Source organism: Lepidochelys kempii, chromosome 20 (assembly GCF_965140265.1).
Source record: "Lepidochelys kempii isolate rLepKem1 chromosome 20, rLepKem1.hap2, whole genome shotgun sequence".
Taxonomy (NCBI): Eukaryota; Metazoa; Chordata; order Testudines; family Cheloniidae; genus Lepidochelys; species Lepidochelys kempii.
In genome coordinates this window covers 19,220,676-19,245,193 of record NC_133275.1, presented here as the reverse complement: position 1 = coordinate 19,245,193, position 24,518 = coordinate 19,220,676, and the positions used below count along the sequence as shown (strand labels likewise).

The 24,518-nt window shown below is 37.6% G+C and overlaps 3 protein-coding genes across 4 annotated transcripts in view; all 3 read right to left on the bottom strand.

Annotated features, from left to right (window-relative positions):
* The window catches only part of HOXC6 (homeobox C6), a 97,069-nt gene that overhangs the window by 70,768 nt on the left and 1,783 nt on the right, over window positions 1–24,518 (bottom strand). The gene's annotated exons all lie outside the window — the stretch shown is intronic.
* On the bottom strand, window positions 3,731–8,066 carry HOXC8 (homeobox C8). Its single transcript, XM_073318363.1, has 2 exons — window positions 7,143–8,066; window positions 3,731–5,288 (listed from the first exon to the last, which is right to left on the bottom strand). The coding sequence occupies exons 1-2, from the start codon at window positions 7,576–7,578 to the stop codon at window positions 4,996–4,998; spliced, it is 729 nt and encodes a 242-aa protein (XP_073174464.1). The 5' UTR covers window positions 7,579–8,066; the 3' UTR covers window positions 3,731–4,995.
* On the bottom strand, window positions 13,808–16,648 carry HOXC9 (homeobox C9). Its single transcript, XM_073318538.1, has 2 exons — window positions 16,002–16,648; window positions 13,808–14,321 (listed from the first exon to the last, which is right to left on the bottom strand). Exons 1-2 carry the CDS (start codon window positions 16,537–16,539, stop codon window positions 14,077–14,079), a joined length of 783 nt encoding a protein of 260 aa, XP_073174639.1. The 5' UTR covers window positions 16,540–16,648; the 3' UTR covers window positions 13,808–14,076.

Genomic DNA, 24,518 nt, shown 5'->3' with positions numbered 1-24,518 from the left:
GCATTTTCATACCATGTTCCCCTATTTCCAGAGTTCAATTCTGCAGGTACTTCTGGTTTGCTTGCTTTTTTGGGGGGTGGGGTGGGGGCTAAGTGTGCCTGTCTGTCTGTCTGTCTGTCTATCCGAACAACACAAAGGTTGTAATACAACCGGATGGAAGGGAAATTACTTTATTCACTTTACAAACCACCAATAAATTTTATAACAGGTAGTTAAAAGTTACGAGGGGGAAGCAACCACCACAACAGCTCTAAGAACACAATGGACTCCTCATTTTCCAACGAGTAAACCAGAGAATAGAATCCATATAGTGAACAGGAAATTTTAGCCCTGCAAGTCAGAGGTAACCTGTCCGACACGTTTTTCCCCGCACTTGAAACATTAGGGCCCATGACTTCAGTATTTAATTCTCATTCCCTTTATCCAACAGCCTTGTCTAGGAAAATAGCCTGTCGCTTCTTTCCTTGAATTAAATATTCGAGAAATAATTTTCCCTCCCCATCCCCTTTGGAAAAGGTAACAAGAGGATCAAATCTAGGAAGGGGGAGGGGAATATAACAGCTAGAAAATGTGGAAGGATTCATTTCTTTCCAAGTTTTGTTTTTCAAAGTTTCCGTGTTCATCCTCGTCTTTTTCAACCCATCCTCCAGCCTATCTGCATGCAGTGCAAAAAATAAAAATAAATAAAATAAAATAAAATAAAATAAAATAAAATAAAATAAAATAAAATAAATGCCCGAGAAATTCGTTGCCTCTAAAATATAATCTGTGCCCATTTCGAGTATAAAATCTAAACGAATTTTTTAGCCTAATGGCTGCATTGTCGTGTAGCTGCTGCTATGATTAGAATAATAAATTAAGGCAAAATGAGCAATATGCTCAAACTCAGTTTTTTAAGGAATTACATTTTTCACAAATCACAAATGGAGATCCGAAGGAAATTTGATTGGCTAATAAAAAGCGTGAAATAGGATATTTCTCACTTCAGGCGGGTAGATGAGACTAATTTCAGTAATACTGAAGCAATGATCGTTTCTGAATAAGCCACTTTGTGAACAGCATATCTTCTTTCAAATTACTTTATCCCATAAAATCCTCTTTTCTCTTTTTCTCTTGAAATGGTGGATGATTACAAAAATAACCGGATGTCAAATGAAGATGCGACTTTGTTGTGTTGACTAGACAGCATAAACATTCACCCCAAAAGTTACTGCTTCACTTGAAGTTTCAATAATTTAACTCCTAACCGTTTGATAGATGAGTGTCGCTATGTGGTATTCGTTCATATAAAACTACTTAGAGATGTGGATTTAAATATGATGGATAGACTGCGCATACAACTTTTTAAAAAATTTTGAACAGAACAGTTTGATAAGTTATCTTTCTTCTTTGAACCTCTCTAAGAAGAGTATGGGTTCGACAAGACCTTAAACAAAACAAAACAAAAAAAGTTCAGTAATAGCGCAAGCTGCTGCCTGCAAAGCTCCTTAACATTGCTGTGGAAGGTGTGAAAAGCATAGATCCATTTTATTGAAGCAAGAGGAAGAAAACTTCGGTGTTGTAAATGGCATGAATAACCCTGAAGATTATACCTCTGCTAAAATAAACCAGCCTATTCTATGCCTAATAAAACAGTTTACCTTAAGTGTCTACATTCGAAATGGAAAACTCTACAGTGATCCTTATTATTTTTAGCCCTTTCGTGGAGAAAATGAGTGCATGAGCATATATGTCCACTCTAGAATGTACAATAACATAGAAGTGTGTGTGTGCTTGTGTATAATTCTAGAATTCGGGAGTGGAGGGAGAGTATACTTAGAATTCGATAGATAGATAGATAGATAGATAGATAGATAGATAGATAGATAGATAGATAGATAGATAGATAGATAGATATTCCTATCCCCCCCCCAACTGCACTAGAATTCTACATGGACACATTCTTATTGCATATGCAAATACATTTTGTGTTTGTATTTTGAACATGAATAATAGGCACGCATACAATCTGCATTAGAATTCTAGAATGAGACATACACACATCCATGTTCCATATGCATAGGCATTGTTTGTGTTTGTGTTTTGAACGTGAATACATGCACAACATACAAGCTGCACTAGGTTTCTAGAATGAAACATACACACATTCATATTCCATATGCATATGCATTGTGTGTGTGTGTTTGAGCATTTGTATATGCACACACATATAAACGGTACTAGAAATCTAGAATTACACTTATACATCGTCATATTGCATATACATTTGCATTATGTATATGGGGGTGTGGGAATTGTGGGGTTGTGGGGGTGTATGGATATACATATCAGTATCGATTTAATATGTTATAAACTAGTTCTTCCTCATTGTATACTCTTCCTGAGCAGTATCCAACATTTTCAATTATTTGAGGCATTTAAATCCTTTAAGCTTGGTGTTTTGGGTTAAGAATGTCCCAACCCCAGTCTCTTCTCCAGACATAGTTCAGGGCATCAGGATGTATCTTAGGAATCTTGTGCTTTCTTATCTATACTTTCGTTGTAAACAACCCGCCACTTTTATATCCACTACTCCTATATGATGTAGTCCATTTATCAACAGAAAAGAAAAAAATAAATATTTACAAGATCAGCATATATGGTTTAACAAAATGATGGTGGGTGGCATATTTATAATATTCCTATTTTACAAAGGGAAGAACTGAAGCCATCACATTCAGGTTTTATTGGAAGAGATTCAGTGTGGTGTCACTTAGAGATCTTCAGGTACAAGAGCGATAACTTGGATTTATGTACTGATTCATAAAAAGAATTTCTGATTTTGTATCTGAAAAAAGCTATTCATTGCTTTCATGACAGTTTTCTTGGTAAGATGCTTATGAGGGTTTCTCTTAGTTAACTATATTCTCATATAGTCCAAGTATGGCTTGTGAATATCTCTACAACGTAGTTAAGACACGTTTTAATGTATACATAATCTCTTTCCAATCTCTCAATCGCTTTATAACGATCGCTTGCAAGTAGCAAATTGCACATACATATGACATGAGAAATTCTGAATCTTCTGGGTTATTGTAACCTCATTTTGAGGAAAGAAAGAAAGAGTGATGGGTTTGCTGCACTTTAGAGCTATGGAAGACCAGAATGTTACACGTTTGAGACCTCTCAGTAGAAGTTCCCAGGTGAGGAAAGTAAAATAAAGATATTTACATTTAATACATTGTTCTCTCTCTCCCCCTCTCCCTCTTTCTCTGCCCCCCCTCCCAAATCCACCCCAAGGAAGGTGGACATGCGTAGGCATGTTTCATACCAAGAGAAGAATTTTAACAATGAATATGTCTGGAAGCTTGCAACTTGAAAATGGAGTTTTAAAAAAACACTAAGACTACATATCAGTAAACAATACTGCATTGGTAATGATAATACCAGGTTTTATTTGCCCCCTGGCTTATTCACCATGTCTAATTACCCACATTTATTGTAGCTGTGCCAAGAGTCAGACATCCTGATTTTCTTGCAACTTAAAGATGGCTCTTGGTTTTGAACTATGCTAGCATGGCGACCAGTAACTTGAATCTATGAAATATTACTTGGGACTCATTGGCATCTCCTAACTCCGTGTGTGTGTGTGGATGAATGGTTTTAAATTTATGCATAACAATTTACGCAACTCAGACCTTTTAAAATCTTTTTTTAATTATTATTATTTATTTATTTACGTAATGTCTCACGTATACAATACAAATCCACGGTGTCCAGAAATTGGCTTCTGGCAGAAATTGCTACATTCAGAGTTTGAACACGCAGAACTATGCTTTTACATAAAACAAATGACTTTTTTTTTCGAGCATGTTGCATTAACAGATAAGTCAAGACAAATAGATAACTATACATTCAGTGCAATTTAGTTCTACACTACTTTATAAGCACAATAAAATAATACAATACTGTGCGTTCTCAACTAGGCAGTTTCAGTTGTTGGGAAATTTTTTTCCAAGAAAATAAGCAGCAACAAATACAACAAAACCGCATTACAAATACTTTGAAAGCATGACTCCTTCTATAGGTAGTGAAAAGTACATTACAAGTTTTTTTTATTATTATCATTTTATTTTATGCTACTTAGTAGCTTGCATCAGGGCAAAACGCAGCTCGCTCGCTCTTTTCCTTTAATAAATTCTGACCAAGTAAAATTTAGGATATGTAAGCCCCTGGTTGATAATAGATTTGATTATTATTGCAGGTTTCCCTTTAGGTAGTATATTAAGAATTTCGAGTGCTCACACAGTGAAATGGTAAACAGTGCCTATATAAATCATGAAATGTTAGGCTCTTAGCCTTCATGTTTTGGCCTACCGAGACATAGGCGTATAGGTATTATCTACATACAGATATAGTCATATATAGCTAATATGTGCGTGGTATCACCTATGGTCATCCTCCAATCTTCCAATTCAGACAGGCAGCTAAAAGTTAAATGATAACTGGGTATTAGCACTGAAGATACGTAGATATATAGATATTTTTAAAAAGCTAAGACTAGCAGAAAGCAATATCATACTTCCCCTTGGATCATGAATGGGGAAAACCAAGGTAGAGAAGAAATACTATTCAAACCTATTAAAACGAATACATAAGATGCATACATTTATATATCTATCTATATATCTTTATCTAGACAGATAGAAGTGGGAGTAGGGGAGAATCTACTGTTTGGAGATGTGGCATTTGCTTCAATGATTGTTTTGTGTTGTTTTTCTCCCCTCCTGTTGTTGTAGTAAAGCCAACTATATATTTATGAAACCAAAAATGCCGATATATATATAGAAAAAAGTAGGGGAAGTTGTTCTATGACAATAAAAAAGGCTAGAACTCTTTGACAGGTAGTTACTGCTGTGTGAGGCTCTCCATTCTATACTCTATAAAAGCAAATGACCGTCGTAAACATCTCGATTTATCATCTGCCATAAAACGAGACTTCAAGGAGCTGAGAAATCAGTCCTTGCTTTCTTCTTTTTCCTCCTCTTCTTTTTCCTCTTCTTCATTCCCTTCTTCCTCGGTTTTCTCTTCGTCCCTGGCCCCCGGGAGCTTGTCTTTGTTGTTTTCTTTTTTCCATTTCATTCTCCTGTTTTGGAACCATATCTTCACTTGCCTCTCCGTCAGTCCCAGGGCGTGAGAGACCTCAATCCGCCGCTTCCGTGTCAAATAAGGGTTGAAGAGGAACTCTTTTTCTAGCTCCAGGGTCTGATACCGGCTGTAAGTCTGCCTGCCACTGCGCCTTCCGGGAGCTATAGAACACAAACAACATAACTTGTTAGATCTCTCCTTGTGCTTTTTTTTTTTTTTTTAACTCCTTGCCTGATCTTTCCTAGAGACACTGGTGGTCTTCCCTTCTCTATGCCTGCAGCCCCTCGTGGTATTAAACCGAAATAAAACAAACTGTTTATTTTTCATAACAACAATAATAATAGTAGCAGTAGTAACAATAATAAACCCTAACCATGCTCCCTCCCACCCCAGACCCTTCTTCTGCAAAATATCCACCTCTCGTTTCTCTTTGCAAAAGTAATTCATAAAATATATCCTCCCAGCTTCCTAATATTTGATGGATTTTAGCTGTGGTGTTAAATCAAATGAAACAAGCTATTTAATTTTCTAACTATATTATTATTACTAATCCAACCTCCCCCAGCCCACTCCTCTTCTGCAAAATGTCTAACTGTGGTTTCCTTTTGCAAATGTAGCTCACTAAATATATGTTCACAGCTTCCTAATATTTTTGAGCCCTAAGGACCTGCATTTTTGTTGGATAAGTTACCTCTCCCTTGTGTGATTGTATTATCAATGTGTGTGTGTGTATACACATATAGAGATGAGTACATATGTATATGTATATACATACACAGGAAGTGTATTGAAAACAGCTACATAAATAGACATTTAAAACAATAACAGAATAAGGGCTTATGTATCTGAATCTGACTCCTTACTCTCCCTTCTCCATAGTACTTACTCGGTGAGAAAAAATAATAGATTTGTTAAAATATCTTATAGCTCGAAATTATGACATGTGTTTACCTGTAAATCAAAGCTTTGTTAAATAACGTTTCCCCCCTTTATGTCTAATTTAAGCCTTTTCTGGGCCAAAGCCTATAAGCTTTTACAAGGCAAGTGGGTCTTCTTGAGGGCTGGGGGAAACTTTATTTCTTAGATTGTCCTTTAAAATTAGCACTCGGTAGTCTAACCTTCATATGTTTTGAATTAACAAGTATTATATACAACCTGGAGGCTAGGGGAGAGAAACTTGTACTTTGAAGTATTTAGGATTTTGTGCAAATGAGGAATGGTTGCAGTTTACTTCGTCAAACAAAGTTCTGTTAAGTCCATTTTCCTTTCTCTCTTTATCTTTTCCTGTCCAGGACAGTAGAATGTTCCCTCCACCCCACCCAGCTCTGAACTAAGTTCCCCTTTAACTTTAACTTTTATTTAATTATATATAAAGATAGATAGATCTAGCTAGATATATAGATCTAGCTATATATAGATATATAGAGAGTAATACTTTACATATATACATATATATGTGTAATGCTTTACAAACACACACACATACACACACACACACACACACATATATACATATATATATATATATATATATATATATAAACATACGTATGTAAAGTATGAATAATTCCCTTATGCAAGTTCCTACCTTTTAGCCTAAGTCTCCAAGCGGTTAAGAAAGGCTATATGACATTTTAAAGAGCAGTGTATTATCAACATGCAAATAACCTCGTGGGAGCTGTATCTTATTGCCTATCCTCAAGGCAAGCAATAAAAAACAAGTTTTACTTTATTGTGATTTAAAACCTTTGCACAGTATTATCACCTTGCTGTCTCTCTAGTTACTGCTGGCTTGTCTGATTTCAAAGGACTTCCTAGGAAGAAGAAATATTATTAAAAATTGCTCATTTCTTTCAGACTTTACAGCCATGCCTATCTTTTTTCATATATATATATATATCTATATATATCTATATATATCTATATATATATATATCTATATATGTATGTATACATTTAAAGATATAAAATAAAGAAAAACAGTTAAAGGAGGAGAGTAAAAAAAATGTCCTAACCGTGTGGTCTCATCCATGGGAACATGAGACTGGGAGACGAATTTTGATTTAAATGGCCTTGTCCCTCGCTAGAGTTACTGTTGGAAGACGATTTACAGTCAGGATATTGTACAACGGTCGCCTCTTGCTGGGCACCATAAAGCGACTGCCTTGGTAGAGCTTCATATCCATAGAATTTAGACGCGTCTCCGTGACACGCCAAGGCGCATGGGTTTTGCTGGTATCCAGAGTTAGAGATGCTGGAGGTTCCGTGGTGGAAAAACTCTTGGACATGGTGTGAAGGGTGTTGGAAGCTGGGAGCGGTAGCGCCCGGACCATAAACCAGAGCATGGCTCCTGCTTACACTTTGTGGAAATCTGCAGTCGTAGTAAGTTGGTTCCAGCGATTCACCGCCTTTGTACTTGGAAAAAAGAGGATTTACAAAGTAGGAACTCATGACTTTCGCATGAAAAAAAAAAGTCTTTAATTCTAAGAGATTAGTGCTAGGCTCTCCCTGGACTGTATAAAGTCCTGAGTTTTGTGGCTTTTTTTTTTTTTTTTAATGAGCTCTCAAAGACGTTTCATAGTGCCTGAGTGTGTATACGGCTGCTTTATGCCTCTTAATGCTCTTGACTTCTCTTGTATCTGTCGGTAGGTAGAGCTCTCTCTCAGTTTGTCTGTAAGTTGCTCCTTCCCTTTAACACCATAGGCAAATTCCTCAAAATCCCGATGGTGTGGCGCTTTCACACGCGATTTGTACTCATCACTCTTCCACACCAAGACAGGCTAGAAAGAAAATGACAAGGATTTGGGGGGTCTTGAAGGGGGTGAAGGGTACGTGGAAAAACCAGCCTTCAGAAGGGAAGGGGGAAAACATATCTAATGAATGAAGGAGGGTTATGAAAGGTGCGCATTAATATCCTTAGGTGATTTTTTGCAAGCGAGCCTCTTCACTTATCTCAGCAAATACATGCGCCAGCGAGGTCAATTTAGGTAACCTCAACAGGTAAAAGAAACGCCAGCCAGACCAATTCGGTGTCAATAGAAATATTATTTTCGTGGCGATATTTTGATGGGGTTTAAAGACAAACAGGAAACCAACTGAGTGTTGGTTACGCATTTACAGTGAGGTTTTCGTCTCTTCTCTTCTGACTCTACGCCTGTAGGGTTATGAGTCGGCAGCCTATTCAGCTCGTGGCATCCCTTCTTCCGATTTTTGTTGTTGTTTGTTGTTGTTGTTGTTGTTGAAAAATCGAAATGGAACAAACAAACAAACACAACAAAAAGAGAAGCTGCCCCTATAGGAGACAATTGGTTTGATTGGTTGGTTATTGTTGTCCTATTTTAAAAATAAATAAATGAATGAATGAAGAGCCTGGGATTTTTTTTCCCCTCTTCCTTTTGGACCAACCATTGAAAACCCAGCGCTGAAAATAACAGGAAAGAATCATTTCAAGGAAATAAAGTAAACAATGCATTTAAGAAAGCTACTTTTGAAGAAAGAGAGGGAAAATGGGACAGAAAGTACGAACTCTCTTTTGTATGGGTATCTCTGCGTGTGTATCTGTGTGTCTGTGTGTGGTTAGGGTTGCCTTTAAAAATCGACATGTTTCTAAATCACAGACAGTTGTTTCCATGTTTTAATTTTACAGATGCTGCTAAAGCACCTATTTCCCCGTCTAGTTTCTCTTCACTGTGAATGACCATTCATTGAAACCTTTCACTTGAGACACTTCATTTTATGACAGCATTAAGGAACTCAGACCATTAAATATAGCATAAACCAGCGGTCTTCCTCTTAAAATTTTGAGGGAAAAAAGGGCTGCAAATTAATCTTTCCTGTGCTGTTCTGCAGCTTTTTAAAAGTGAAAAAAAAATCAAAGTCACATCTATAAATTATGGCGTGATATTAACTGTCAGCGTTTTCCCTTCAAATATTTCCAGCGATTGCTTCAAATTTTCCCCCTATGTTCTTTCTGAAAATGCAAGGTAATTAATTTCAGAAAAGACCTAAGAAATGCCAACTGTTCTGAAGTGTGGAAGAGTGAAATACATTTTAACCCAAACTTAGGAAGATATTTCCAGGGTTCCAATTCTTCATTTTAGTGGCATGAACTAGTTAAAATAACTGGCGAGACTGTCATTTAGGTGTGTTCTTTTTTTTAAGTAGACATCTTTTCAGGAGGGAGAAAACAAAACAACCCTTTCCCATGTCTATTAGGTGTCCCCAAATAAAACAAATTATTGTATTTTCTCTTTCAAAAGCTTCAGAAATAGGGATTTGTAGTGTTTTTTTTCAAATACACACACACACACACACACACACATATGGAGAGCAATTTTCCAACCATGTCTTAGGTTATTACTGAAATGAAAAGATACGTGTACGGTGAGCAAATATTACCCACAAATTAAAAATAATTATAAACAGGGTAGAATTAGCATGTCGAATTTTACATGAGAAAATGTTATGTCTCATTAAACCCCTAAAAACAATTTAAAGGCGGAAATAAGCACCTGGGGATATAAACGCCTTAATTAGCAGCTGATAGTCAATGTGACCATTTTATAGGGATATGATCAACGTAATTCCTACTTTTAAATACCCAACAACTAAACATTCTGTACATGGCGGTGGATTTATATTTGATGACTGAGAATTCGGATAGTCTCTTCCTGAAATTAAATGATGTGACTGAAACATTAGCTGCATTTTTAGCCGCATGTGCATTTGTGTGATACCTAAAGATACAGTAAATAATGCAGACTATTTATCGCGCCCTATGAGGGCTTAACAATAAATGTTTACCTTCAAGGTCCATGCAAAAAGCACTCTCATTAAATCAGTTATGTGCAACTCTCAGTGCTTCTTTAAAATATCTTGACATTTACGGTCCAGGGAAAGTGCTCTTCTTTGTCTACAGTTTTTTTGGTGGGTGTGTGTGGGTGTGTGTGTGTGCCTCCACCCTTCGGAATGTAGCTTTATAAATTTGTCTGTATTGTAGGATTCTATATATTTTTTACTGTATTTGTCATGGGTGTGAGTTATTTTTAATGTTCTGATCTTACTGCCAAAAAAATGTTACGGCTTCATTTTTTTTTTTTTTCAGAAACATATTCTTGAAAAGGTGTAACTTGTGTTGGCTCTAATAAAGAAAAAGACTTCAACAAAACAGCTTTCTCCGCAAGCATTTTATATATTTACTGGTTGCTGCTGGACTGAGGGGCTCTGTGTCTCATCAGATATAATTAACCGATATTTTTTTTAAAACAATCTATTTATTGAAAGACTATTTTACCTAAGACTCAGAGCTGTGCTACCATCTTGACAGTTTCTAATGTGTTTGCTTTTCCGATACACATTATATGCTAATTTACAAGTCATAGGTGAGGGAATTTATACATATTTGTTTTGATTTGTTTTTCTTACAACCTTTTAGAGGCCTAAAGGTGTAATAGGATGCGTTGTAACTTAATGGGCCAAAAGACTTCTAATATTGAACAACAGCGCCATCTTGCGTTTTCTTTAGTCGAGAGAGAGAGAGAGAGAGATCCCCTCTGTCAAAAAGGGAAAGGAGCGGTTTCTTCAAGCATCTAAATCAGATTAAATCTAAAAGAAAGCCAAAGAAAACTGTATGATTTACTAAACTGTGAAGTGGCTATGGGTATTCTGAGCTTATCAGGAGGCATTTTATAACCAATAATTACACGAGTTACTGATTTCCCAGATAGCTTGATATGACGCCTTAGAGATAAAATGAGATAGTGATTGTTTCTTCATAGACAAGAAGGCAGTACTTTTGCACAAATTATTTCTGTTCCTTCTTTTTCTGCTAAGGAACGCATAAAAAATCACGACGTGTGTACACACTGACAAACAAACGCAACAGCGTACCATCTCTCCTTCAACCTTCAGTGCTTTTATCAGTTTTAATTTAGGGTGGTATTTTTCCCCCCTGAGCCAAGGGGGTCTGTTGTTTGTAGTCTGTAGACAAAACATTCCAATAATCTGGTTTCAAAGAGAAAAGCACCCACCTTATTTAAACCATAAAACAATTAAACCCAGACGTCTAGCCAGTTCTGTGGTCCTGTTTTGTTCAATTCTATTCAGCACACATAACAGTGAGACAAACAGAGTTGTAAAACTGGCTTTTTTTCCCCTGCGGAAATGTACCTATGGACAGCTTTCACAGCTGTAGTATCCTGTCTTTTTTGTGTGCTTTACAAAAGGGCCATTTTTAAACGAAGCAGGAAAATATATACACAGAGATGCAAACCATATGCCCAAGGAAGATCCTCCATTTGAGTATTATTGTTACATTCATGACCAGCAATACTCACCGCAAGGTTTTGAAAATGTGCATCTCTCTCTCTCTCTCTCTCTCTCTCTCTTTTGAAAGTCACGTTGCATCTTTTCTTTTTCTTATCGAAAGATTAAGGCTCTCCAATGGCAGATCATTTCAATGCCTGCTCAGTTATTATTCCCCACTATCAACCAGCAGCCAAATGACACTTAAAATTATGGGGCAACTCTGCAGTTAAGAGCCTTGCACATGAACTGTAACTGCAGCAGGATTTAAAACAAAACAACCCATCACCAACAAAGAAAACCCTCGACGGAGACAAAAGGGGACATATCCCTTCGTGCCCATAAGCTCCAATGGGACTTGTGCGAGAGTAAAGACTGCAGGATGGGCTGGGGGAGGGTAAGCGACCTATGGTCTCTTAGGAAATGAGATCTGGTTGAATGGGGGGGTTCAGAACTGAGACGCATGGATCATTTCTTTTCAACGTTAATAAAAGCGTTTCATTACATAGCCACCAGAGAGGGGGGCCCGAAGCTGATTGAAAAGTCCCATCCAAAGTGAGAACTTTTCCAATAAAAGGGGTGAACTTTCTCCATTGCAGATATGAGGTGGCCAATCCATTTTGAAATCCGAACAGTGTTTTTGTTGTTGTGGTTGTTTTTTAATGGAGTTTACGCGGAGGGATTTAGAAGGGGAGAAGACAGAGAAAAATACACGAAATGACAGGACTATTCTTGGTTGGGTTGGATTCAGTTTTGGTTGTTGGTGGTGGTTTTTTGTTTTGTTTTGTTTTGTTTTGTTTTGTTTTTGCCCATCATTCTTGGCCCTGCTAAAATGCTTTTTAACCTGCACATTTCAGTGGGCTCCTTAAGACGTTTCAAACATAAAAAGCAGGGGACTTGGGCTCTGAATGAACTGAGCTTTGAGCTTCCTCTGGTGCCAGGATGATGCTCAGACTGACCCATACCATACCACCTTAAAAAGGAAAAAAAGAAAAAAACCACGATGCCATAAAAGCTAGAGTACAAATCAATAAAGGGGAGAGAAACCTCAAAACGTTAAGAAAGAAATATTAAAGGGCAATATTTTATAAAGATCAGTGGGTAATGACTTCCAGGTTTTTTATTTCGGAGAAGGCTGAGAAGCCAAGGCGACAAGCATGTCCTACTACCTCGCTTTGATTTTGATTAGAAAGATTAGAACCCTGCTCTCCTCATTTCATTAAAGAAAGGCACCTTATAACAAGTTTTGATGATTAAGCATCCCCCGCTGATCATTTTTATACTTTCTCTCCCCCTCTTGTCTCTCACTGAGCAGCCTCTGAGCACCCATCAATTTATATCTCAAGCTAAAAATGCATTGTGACAGCCTGTTCTCGCCCATCTGGGCCACTTAAAATGGTCACAAACCACGACAACAACAGAAACTTCCTACCCATTTGAGACTGGTGGAATTGGTCTCTACCTACCACAGCAGACAATCCAGACCTCTGTGCAGAAAGAAAGGGAGGCGGGAGGGTGAGGGGGAAAAAAAACAACCTATTTCATTGAGACCGAAAATTTCTCTCCCCACACACATTTTCTTGTTTTCTTTTTTCTTGCTTTTTTTTAAACATTCCTCCCCAATCGATTATATTTTATTTTGCAAAGTAACGTCCTCTGAGGTGCAAGGAGCTGAAGAAACCTACAAGTCTTGGCATCCCATTGATAATGCAAAGCAGTTGCTATATAGGCGGATGTCAGACAGAGGAATGTTGCCGCAAGCGCCCTTTCCCAGCATACATATTTAATCTTTTACATATACTTCGATTGCCTGGTCATAAATTACTACAATTAATTATCCAAACCTAAAAATTTATGGCACGTATAACCCTTACCTAAACGCATTTTATGATTATACTATTAAATACAAAATGTTGTGAGCGGAAACAGCGTCCTTTCTTTCCACCCATCTTCATTTGCTTCCTGTAATAAGGTATATTTCAAATTCCATTTCAACAGACTGCGATTTTATCAGTGCTAAATTCACTGGTACAAGGAGGGTGTCTCCTTTAAGAATCCCAACACAGCTTTGAATACCATTGCAAAATAAACTCTGGCTGTTTCTCAAGTGGAGTTTAAATAAAAGACACCTGCATGATAAGGTTTTTTTTTTTCCTTCTTTTTTTGTAACGTTAAGTATATATTTACATAGAGCTGTTCTACTATAGCAAACATAACAATATTACAGAACGGGTCTGAGACAGGAATAAAATACACAAATAAGTACACCAGACCAACACTATGACAGAACACTTTTGAGCCTTTTTTTCTCATTTTCTTTTGTACAAAATATGCACTCACAAAGTCATGAAATTAAAAAAATAAAACACTGGATAAGTTTAACTTACGAAATAAAATACTAAAAAAAAAATTTAAAAAAATTCAAGTACTTTTCTGTTTTGTTTTCCCGAAAAGGACAAAAAAAATCATTTTATTTTAGTTGCATTTTATAAAAGCATGGTGCTCCCAAACGCTTGGCTGTGTTTAACTAAATCTAAACACTGATCAGCACATTCAAAGTCAGAAACATTTCGAACCAAAGAAACAGCTTTCCCTTCCTCCCTCCCCTCTCCTCCTTTCTCTTGCTTTGATTTGACTTTGCCAACTTTACTGCTGTTCTTTATCGGTTTTTTCTTTATTCATTTTCTTCATTTTCATTCTCCTGTTCTGAAACCAGATTTTGACTTGGCGTTCAGTGAGATTAAGAACTCTGGCTACTTCGTACCTCCGGTCCCGTGTGAGGTACATATTGAATAAAAACTCTTTTTCCAGTTCCAGGGTCTGATACTTTGTATAAGGACATCTTTTCTTCCTTGTGGAACGTGCGTGAATCCAATTTGCGACGGGATTGCCTGGGAAAGAAGTTTTTTTAAAAAAAAAAATCATTAATTTCAACAGCTGGCTTCCCCTCTCCTCACACCCAGATTATTATTTTTCCAAAATAAACGTGTTTAATTAGGAAATTAGCAGGTAAATATTTTAAAGTAACCCTCAGAAGGCATTAATGTGTTTATTTTTGGAAGGGGGCCATTTCCTTTCCTTTTACTATTGCTCTCAGATAAAAGTTTCAGTAAATAAAACCGTAGCAATGGGTTTAAAATAATAATCATCCCCTAGCAGGAGTAATCTAAGAACATAGTCATAAAAAGTAAAAATTCCCACCATTTTATAGGCCCATAAACTCTCTTTACAACCTCTGCTCTCCAATACCTTCTCTATAACCATACTAGTCCTAGAATGACTAGCTTATTTTTTTTTAATATCTGGAGGATGCCACAGAATAAATTCATTGTCTCCAAAAATACAGTCTTCAAGCCTAAAAGACCTTTCTCTTTGCTGCCCCATCATCCCTACTTTGTTAGAACGAAAAAATTACACTGTTTTATCGTTAGAATCATCTCCTTGATCCAACTGTAGGCGTTTTATAGAGCCATCTACCAGCAAAGGAGAATGTTTTCCCTGATCCTACTACTTGTTTTATCACAGATCTACTTTATATAGTCATATATGGATACTTATCCCTATGTATGCATACATATAGAGATACATATGGGGATACACCGACACCCACAGACTCACCATTTATAATTTATAAATCACCATTTCATCAGATTGTTAGGCCAGAAGTCTTAATAAACACATGGCATGCTTGTGTATGTGTGTGTGTATGTGTGTGTGTGTGTGTGCGCAGGTTTGTGTGTACAGGCATACACACTCACACAGACACAACTGGACGTTTATTCTAGTTCCACCAGATTTGAAATCACACTTTATTTTGCTCTCTGTGCATTGCCTCTATGCACACACTATACTGTCAGAAGCAACTGTCTGCATTTCAGAGACATATGGTCATTCTGAGATGAACATTTTAGAGTGGAAAAGACCGGTTACATCTGTAATGGTGCAAGGGGCTAATCAGATCCCCCATAGTGCTCAAGTTTTTGCACTAAAGAAGATGGGCTTTTTTTCAAGTGTTCAGTCCAATATCCTGCCTAAAGCTGCTTTTCGACTTTATCGCTCCATAGATTCTTTCTGCCTTTACCTCCCATAATCCACACTCCTTAACACTTTTCTCAGGGCAACCACCTTTCCGTTTATTCCCACATGTTGGGAGTATTTTATGAATAATTACATAGGTGGGTATTTTTAAAGACACGTATATACCTCTCTCTGTTTATTCCTGGGTGTTTTTCTCCCCTACCCCCACACCCAAATCACTGAATCAACTCTCAACTAGAAGGGACTCTTCTTGACTGAAAGGGGAAATATCTGAGAGGCAGGAGCTTTGGTGGGGAGGCTGGATTATGAATATTTGACCAAAGAAACAAATAGATTTCCCCCCCCCCACTCTCTTTTTTAAATAAAATGAAAATGAAACTACTGAGATTAGACTAGGGGGATTTTTAAACCCGGGTCTTCCTGTATATCTGGAGTTTTAGGACAGGGCCCTCTAAGGTAATTTCATTTTATTGAGTACTGTACTAGAGGCTGTAATGCCTCCCCGGTTGTAAACAAGAATGACTTCAACTTACTAGGGTCTAATTCGTTCTTTTCTTCTTTGTGTTTGCTCGAAGCGACTGCCTCCGATTCCGGAGAGGGTATAGTCTGCGGAGTTCGGTCTCTGAGATCACCCGGGGATCCGTACATGTAATCCGGATAACTACGCCCGTCCACCGGGCCACATTCCGCCCTTCGGCCGGGGAAAGCGTCCGGCTTGAGCCCGTAATGCCTGCTGCTGGGTGGGAAGCCAGGGAAGGACACCGCGCCTGAGATGGGTTCCAACCAAGTGCGCATATACCTGGTGTCAGCCCCAATGTGAGGCTGGTGGGTATACGGATGGTAAACCACAGAAGACTGAGAATGCACGGGAGCCCATGAAGTAGTAAAAACGGCCGGTTTAGGGGCAAAACTGCAGGATGGAAAATCGGCACAGTCCGGTACTAATCCTGAAGGTCTAGCTGCTGCAGGGTGAGAGCCAGTGGCTGGGAACCTTGAAGCCAAGAGCTCTTCATTTTCATGACTTATCAAGGAATCTACATAATAGTTGCTTATGGGACCAGAAGCCGACATGTTCCCCCCTCTTTTACATTCATAAGATTATTGTATGAACTGTATGTGTACTTTTTATCTTCTCATAGAACAATCAGGGCAGGTAATTATTTTTTCAGCCTTTCCCAGTTTGCTATTGGCTCTCAGCTCTCACGTGATTGTATTTACCCAAAAATACAGTGTGGATCAATCCGCAGGTCTTTTTTTTTTTTTTTTTTTTTTTTTAATAGAGACTATGCGACCTGGCTTTTCATAAAACTCTTGAAATAATGCAGACATTAGAAGCAATGCCTCTTGCATTTCATTAGCCAGAGGTGGCTATGTCTGGCATAAAAAGCTGCCCTGCTAGTGAGCCTATAAGGTATGTGTGTAAGGTATCCCAGGCACTATTTCTTGACGTAATTTGTCTCTGTCTGTCCTTTCCTTCTGCAGCTTGTATTCCATAGTGGATACATTAAATTGAATAACAGTAAAAAGGGACTAGTTCAAAGTGTAATAGAGGTATGCTTCCCATCATACTTCAGTATCACCCAAGGAAGGATCTGATTTTAGGCTTTTTTTGCCTAAAAATAAATGGACTTTTTGTCATCTGTTACAGGGAAGTACAGTCGTCAAGCCTGCTTTAGGGCAAGAAATCTGTTGGTCACATCATGCATATCTATTTTTTAATAACTGTCTCCTGGAGTGGAAAGGATAAGCTTGTAAAACATGAGTGGGAAATAATAACACCACCACCACCCCTTCCCCAAAAAAGACAGCTTTTGCAGACCCTCTCTGAATTATTCGGCTAGTAGCCAAGGATGTTTTTATGTCCTTCAATAAAATTTTTACGAGGATCATTTGATTGTTCATAAATGTGTCTTTCATTAAATAAAACTGGAAGAGTGAGTTTCAGCTATAAGGGTAGCTGGGAAAGGGGAAACCTTCTGAATATTTACAGCAAGCAACAATGTACACTTGACACTTATTAATATTATTATTTTAATGTATGGAAACTTTTTTTTACCAAATCGATTGAAATAGCTTGGGTTCTGATTTTTGTTTTTAATTCTTAACATTCGGGCTGAATTTTGAAAGAAATAACCTTCCCTTCGTAGAGAAAGTCAGGTAAGTAAATAGATCACGCCCATTGGATTCTGAAAGAATGGAGTTAGTGGATTTCTCTGGAAGAGGAGGAAAAGAATAACCTACACAGAATAACCTCTCTTAAAAATGTGGATTATCTCGTGTTGTGAAGGGCAATTCATAACTTCGAATTTCATAGTAACTGGAGTAGGATGAAGGTGAATGCTCAAAATTGTGCAAGAACAAGAAAAGTGGAGGCTCAGAAGGTTATGGTGGTTTCTCGCAGAGCGAGACAGATAGACAAGGAGAGATAGAGAAAGAGAGAAAGACAGGGGCATATGCCCGTTAGTGATGCAGTATGCACCAGTGACATACATTATGGACAGTGCATGTAAGTCCCCTGAACACACATGACATGAATGCTTTTCCCCCCAGTATGTAACATAGGAAATTCGAGCATGAAGAAAAAGCAGATGGCTACAGATACATGCCTAAATATGCATTAATATGTGATGTTGCTAAAAAAGCCCCCAGCCCCTAGAAACTTACAGCCCATGTTTCAGCTGAGAAAAGAGTAAGACTGCATCTTAATTTCAAAGTTCTTAATAAATATGCACGAGTCTGTCCTAGTTTCTGTTAGAAATGTATTTAATTCTATCAAGGGACTACTTTAAATAGAAATTGATGTCTGTGTGTGTATGAAAATCCAAATTCGGACAGAGCCTATGAAATCTGAAGTCATCATCTCGTTCCCTCTCAGAATTTATTCTCATTCCGTTTTAGATGCTATGTTTTATGTGAGTCCTTAAAGGGAAATATTCCTACAGGAGTATAATGTCCCCTTTGGCCTCTATTGAGTTCAATTTATTTGTCAATCAAAAGTCTCTAGTGACGGTTGTTTTTCTGTTCATGGGGGGAAAATTATACTCATCATTCCTTCTCTATTTCCATTTTTGTTAAATACTCACTATGGAAGATTGCTAAGATGCTGTGATGTAAAAACGTGGAGGTGTAAAGGAATCTTGTCTTTGGTACATGGATGAATTATTGTAAATGGAGCCTTACAAAAGAATGGTTGTCTTTGGACATATATGCAGAAAGTGGCGGGGGGGCTTTATATACAGAGGAACAGATAGAGAAGAACAGTGAGTGCAAAGGAGGACTGGTGAAAAAAATTACAGGGAAAAATGACAAAATATACAAGATATGAAATACATAACGAGCAGGGATTATAAAAACACAGGGTTTCAATAAGTAAAACCAGTTCTTGTAACCTTAACACAAGCAGACAAGGTCACTAATTTAGTTGTTAATGGCGCATTTTTGATGTTACACAAAGGAAAACATTGCTGGCCAAGATTTCTTTTATTTACGCGGAAACTTTCATTAAATAGAATTGTTTACTCTCCATAGGGCTGCAAAGGGTTTGGGTTTTTTTTAAATAATCATAACGTTTGCAATACCAGCCTATTTCATTCAAGGAGCAGCATGCTTTGAGAAATTACCCAGTTCAAACAAGAGAGAGGCAGCTCATCTTAAAGTAAAATAAAAACAGGGCTTAGCATAATATTATCAGAACATTTAGCTGTGTAATTGCATAACAAAACTCTGAGTCTGCAGGGAAGTAAAATAATGTTCATTTATGTTTCTGTCTCCATCAAACCTTCTACGTGGATAAGCGTAAGGTTTCATGAATAAAGTCGAGTAGCAATGCAGGGCAAATAAATACATATTTTGAAATATACTTATTTTAGAGAGTAGTCTTTCCAACCCGAGGTGAACGTTAGAATTAAAATCTGGTTTGCTACACAGTCAATACCAGCAAGGTTATCTTGCAACATTTGTGAACGGTCTAGCTAGACTCTGAGCAGATATGATCCTGTTTCCATAAAGATCTCGCTACTTGTTTAATGGAAGATTACCTCTACTGAAATGATGCTGAACGATCATTTCTCATGTAGGCTGTCTAATATCTCTTCCTCCTCCACTCCCCATTATTCTGAAAGCAAAAACTTCTTTGCATTTAACAAAACCAACACATCACTGCAAAATATAAACAATATCAAATGGGGGGGGGTGGATTTGTAACTGTGACGTTAAAAAAGCAAACGCCATTGTTTATTTTATTGATCACCGTCTTGACACATTTAGTTTTGACACCTCTTGGAGCGAAATTATTTCCAGTGACTTTGGTCGTGTGTCTGTCTCTCTCTCTGTGTGTGTGTGAATCAGATAAGCTTGTGCAGTTTTCAGAAATCCATTCTTTCTCTGTTTTGATTGCACATAACTGCAGACCCTTATTCCCTCAGTCTTGTAGTTTCGCTTTGATAATCTTTCTCTGATTTCAAGGAGATGCAAAAAAATCCTAGGGCCGTGTCTTTTCAGCTCTGTGATACTGCGATTTAAAAAAAAAAACAGAAACAAAAACAAAAACTTTACAAACTAGCGGTATCAAAGGCTAGTTTGGAGTCCCACAGCAATTGGAAGTAAATACATAAATAAATAAATAAATCCCACCACCTCCTTGTGGCAATTCAAGGCCTGAAGAACACTAGGCAGCTCTCCACACAGGGTCTCCCGTGCAGCTGTACGGATTTGCACCCTGAAGCTGTGTGGAAGATGAAAGCGGTGCTCTTTATAAACAGCAATAGCAACTCTCTGTGGCTACCAGAGAGGAAGACATTCAAGAAGGGGTTTGATCGACAAACTCCAGTGAGGGTCTTGGGATTAGCAGACAACACTCTACCCTTGACAGGCAGACAAACAGCGACTCCAAAAACGCATTCCCCGCTTCCACTTGGTTCAATTAACACTGTCAAGTTCGTATTAATAATCTACTTTTCCCTGCACACACACACACACACACACACACACACACACACGCACACACACACCCTGCATCGAAGCAATCTGAAACCATGCTGTGTTATCTCTTCATAAACAAAACGAAACTAACCATACAGACAGCACAAATTTACACACCAGCAGTGACTATCGCTTTGATTTTAATCCCTAAACAGAATAAAGTTCATCCCCCACCCCACATCTCTTTCTCTTGTTATATTTTTTCCTTGTCCTTCGTTCCTTTCGCCTCTCCTTTGCCTCCCCAATTTTTTTTCTTTCTTTTGTTCTTTTACACCCTCCCCCTTTCTCTTATGAAAAAAAGGTATACAATGGGTTGGGTTGCACGAATGTAGAGCAGACTGTCTGAAGTCAGTAGAAAATATCTCCTGATCTCCTACATGTCTTTTATTTTTCATGTTTACCTTTTTAAAGCCAGTCAATGAAAAGGAAAGGCCAATTTCAGCAAACTATTACTGGCGGATCCCATAGCAATGCAGCTGGCTGTTGTTTTGTTTTCCAGATTTCTTTGGCTACTTTCATATCATATTTCTTCGGGGTTTTTTAAGACGTTGGGCAGAAAGGATTTTCAAAACAATATATTACTGATGAGACTTGTCGAAAGGTGCCTTTATATGGACATAATATTTAAATTGAACCCAAAATGAAGGGAGGAAAGGGGAACAGGTAAATAAAATGAACATTCAGATTAAAAATTACTCTAGAGGAGTTTTTACCTGGTTAAGTGCTCCTGCACACCCACACGCACACACACCACTTTGTTGCTAAGAATTTTGTTAGAAGTTATGACTTTGGATTCCAGACTCCTTAGTGTCAGAAGGTGGGGATAATAGACAATAAATTCCGACGTGCCATTAAAGCCCAGGACAATTTATTTAACTGTGTTATGGTGTCCTTCCAAAATTTCAGGTTTCCACTAGACGAATCCCATTAAAAACATTCACAGATGGAAGCTTGTCCAGAGCAATGGGGGGGAGGGGAATATTTAAATTACACTAAGTGCTAATCTCCAAGGCATATTAGGTTATCTTGGTTTGGGGTGTGATATGAAGTACAGGTCAACAAAAGGGGAGGGGGAAACATTTCAGAAAGAAGTAAATTAAAAGAACAGCAGGAAAACAAGCCTGAACCCAAAGAGTAAAACTGTATACTGCCTGAAGAAACATATTTCTATACGTCTCCCTCTACATTTATTATGTTTCTGTCAGACACCCTGTAATTAGCATAAATAACTATAGTTCCAAGCGGCAACTTTTGTCTGCAAATTCTATGGTTTAGGCGGCACAGTTGCACTCCAGCTAGACTGAAGGAAAGTCCAAGGTGTTACGATGACAATCATGCACACAAACCGGACAATAACTTCACTCTATTTATTAAAAAGGGGGTGTTTCAGCTGAAGGCGATGGCTTGCATCTGAACATAAACCACAGGAGCTCTGGGCCTTGTTTAATTATACCTGCCTTGACCATACCAACCTACCTCTTAACCTGTCTTGGTCTACAACAGAGTGAACTTTCTTTAAAAATAAATCAAACACCACATATTCCCCCCCACCACCACTACCCTGCTCACACACTCACACTTGATTTGATTCTGTTAATCATTTGTAAAGATCATCTGCACACCCCAAGAGCTGATTAAATAACATGGTGACTGTGTGAGAATCCAAGACACCTAAGCATAACAGCTTTCAACAGAGGGATTTGGTAGTATTTAGAAAATTCTAGACAGCCGCTCCAGTTGATTTTTCAACTGGACATATCGCAGGCACGTATCTTAGGAAAAGCTAAGCTTTCAATGCAATTTCCCAAGCTCAGGGGAGGCAAACGGCTAACTGAAACAAGGAGGGATTAAAATATATATATCTGCACTTCTTGAACTGCAGCAAAATGGAGGAGCCTATAACCAAACCCTAGCCTCCCTGTTACGAATTTACAAGCTCCTACTAACTTCTAAATATATTTTCCTTCTCCAGGCGGTATTTTCTTAAAGCACCACAAAATCACCAGAAGCAGCAAAGAATAAAATACATAGGAACCCGTAGAGACACAGACAAAGCCTTCAGTTCTAAAATTACACCTGCTGGGGAAAGAGCATTATATGAACATAGGCAAGAAAAATGATAGTATCGAGCATATAGTAATATTGCTAATATTTTACCCTGATAACAACAGCATCAGAAGGTGTGTGCATGTCTAGCAACAAAGCAAACAAAATTATATGACGTGAGATGAACGCGAACAGCGTGGTGTCTTTTTGACTACCCATGTTTTTTACATAAAAATAAGGAAAATTTACACAAAATTGTTAAAGCCAATAAATTCCCATCCTCGTGCCTTCTGATCTAATATCATAATTAAAAAAAACAGTAGGGGAGGTTTTAACTTTTATTGCATTTCTGGAGTTGTGTTGCTAAACGTTTATTAACTTCAGGCTTCTATCTCTCTACAGGGATGTAGTCTTTGGTATAAAATCAATCTTAATATTTACAGAATAGATATTTTTTCTTGTACATGCTGTTAGAAGAAAGGGATAAACATCTGCAAATTGTTAATACAGAAAAGGCGAAATGGTGTGTGTGTGTGTATATATATATATATATATATATATATATATATAATGAATCCTTTAAATCATTCAATTATCACAGCACTAATGTCAAATAATTACACTTAAAACGAGCAATAATCAGCCTTTTCCCTGTTGAAATATTAATTTACAGAACCACGAAGGATATTTTTTATTAGACTTGCATATTAAATTTTTCAAACCTGGTCCAACCTAGCTGTCCAACCCAAAAGGATTGTGAAAATAGTCATTCTTCATGCAATACTGCTTTGAATCAAATCCAGAGCCATTATGCCGTTTCCACACTTAAAAAATATCATATTTAATACCGCAGAAAAAGAAAAACGATACCTGTTAAAACTGTTGGCTTAGGACTATACATTTACTTGTTTGCACGTGCTTTTTTTGTCTGATCTGAGCTACCATATCAAGATTAGATGTCTCTCCTAGGTAGAAGGGACATTTCTATTTCTACAATCGAAATGTATTGCTTGCACAGAAAGATTGTTATGGAACTGTTAAGCATAAAGTTAGAGTAGGACACAAACACAGTAATGTAACAATACAAGAAAAAATATGCCCTTTCTGTACCAAAAATCTGAACCCGGTTTAAGAAATATAATGTACCCTGACATTTTGCCCAGCCAAAAACAGCCATAGTGGTCTTATCATTATACTTTCCCCACCACAAAACAGTTTCCCCCTCCCCACCCCTATAATGTCAACACAACATGGACTCAGGATTTCTTTTATAATAACATAACACACAATATCTGAAGATTCACTTCTAATGTCTCAGCACCTTTTCTCTAATTATTTTTCTCCTTTTTCTTCTCCTTATTTCTATCTGTCAGTGGTATTCTTGAGGGGAAAACACACACGCACAAATACACATATGGATTATTTGTGTGTAACCCTGGATGGGTTTGTTTTTTTTTCAGATAGGTGATGTGTAGATGTAACTTTCCAAACTTTTCCAATACGCTTTCTTTTTTGGGGAAAAATATCTTCTTTTACTTTGCCAAAGAAAGATGCTAATCATATAGCATAGCCCTCTCATTTTCTTAATCAACAGTTACTTAGCTTTTACACGTGTCCTCAGTGGATAATAGTTCATAATCCAGTTTGTAGCAGAGCAACACTAGAGAATGTGTTCTTAAAAGTGGAACCCCCTGATTATAGAACATAAAATGGCTATTAAGTTTTAAATCTGATGCTTCTGCTGTTATATAGACAGAGCAGAAGGTAAGTTTGATTTCTGCTTTGTTTTTCAATGCACCTTCAACGACTAAAATACGCTACAAATGATCTGATTGAATACTGAGAGGGCTGTACAGGAGGTGGAAACAGTAGCTTGTTACACAGTCTGGACTAGCTCTTCCAATGTGTATTTCCCTTCAAGACACCCCCAACAGCATAATGTCAGTTCTCCAAAAAACATCATAGGTCCAATTCATGTTCATGACTGCTAGGTCAGAAACCCAAACAAAAAAATTTTTTTTTGC

Coding starts and splice junctions, on each gene's coding strand:
- HOXC9 (XM_073318538.1), bottom strand. CDS start 16,539: ATGTCGGCTTCTGGTCCCATAAGCAACTATTATGTAGATTCCTTGATA. Junction 14,322..16,001: donor AAAGAACGAATTAGACCCTA/GTAAGTTGAAGT, acceptor CTTCTTTCCCAG/GCAATCCCGTCGCAAATTGG.
- HOXC8 (XM_073318363.1), bottom strand. CDS start 7,578: ATGAGTTCCTACTTTGTAAATCCTCTTTTTTCCAAGTACAAAGGCGGT. Junction 5,289..7,142: donor CCCATGGATGAGACCACACG/GTTAGGACATTT, acceptor TGTGTTCTATAG/CTCCCGGAAGGCGCAGTGGC.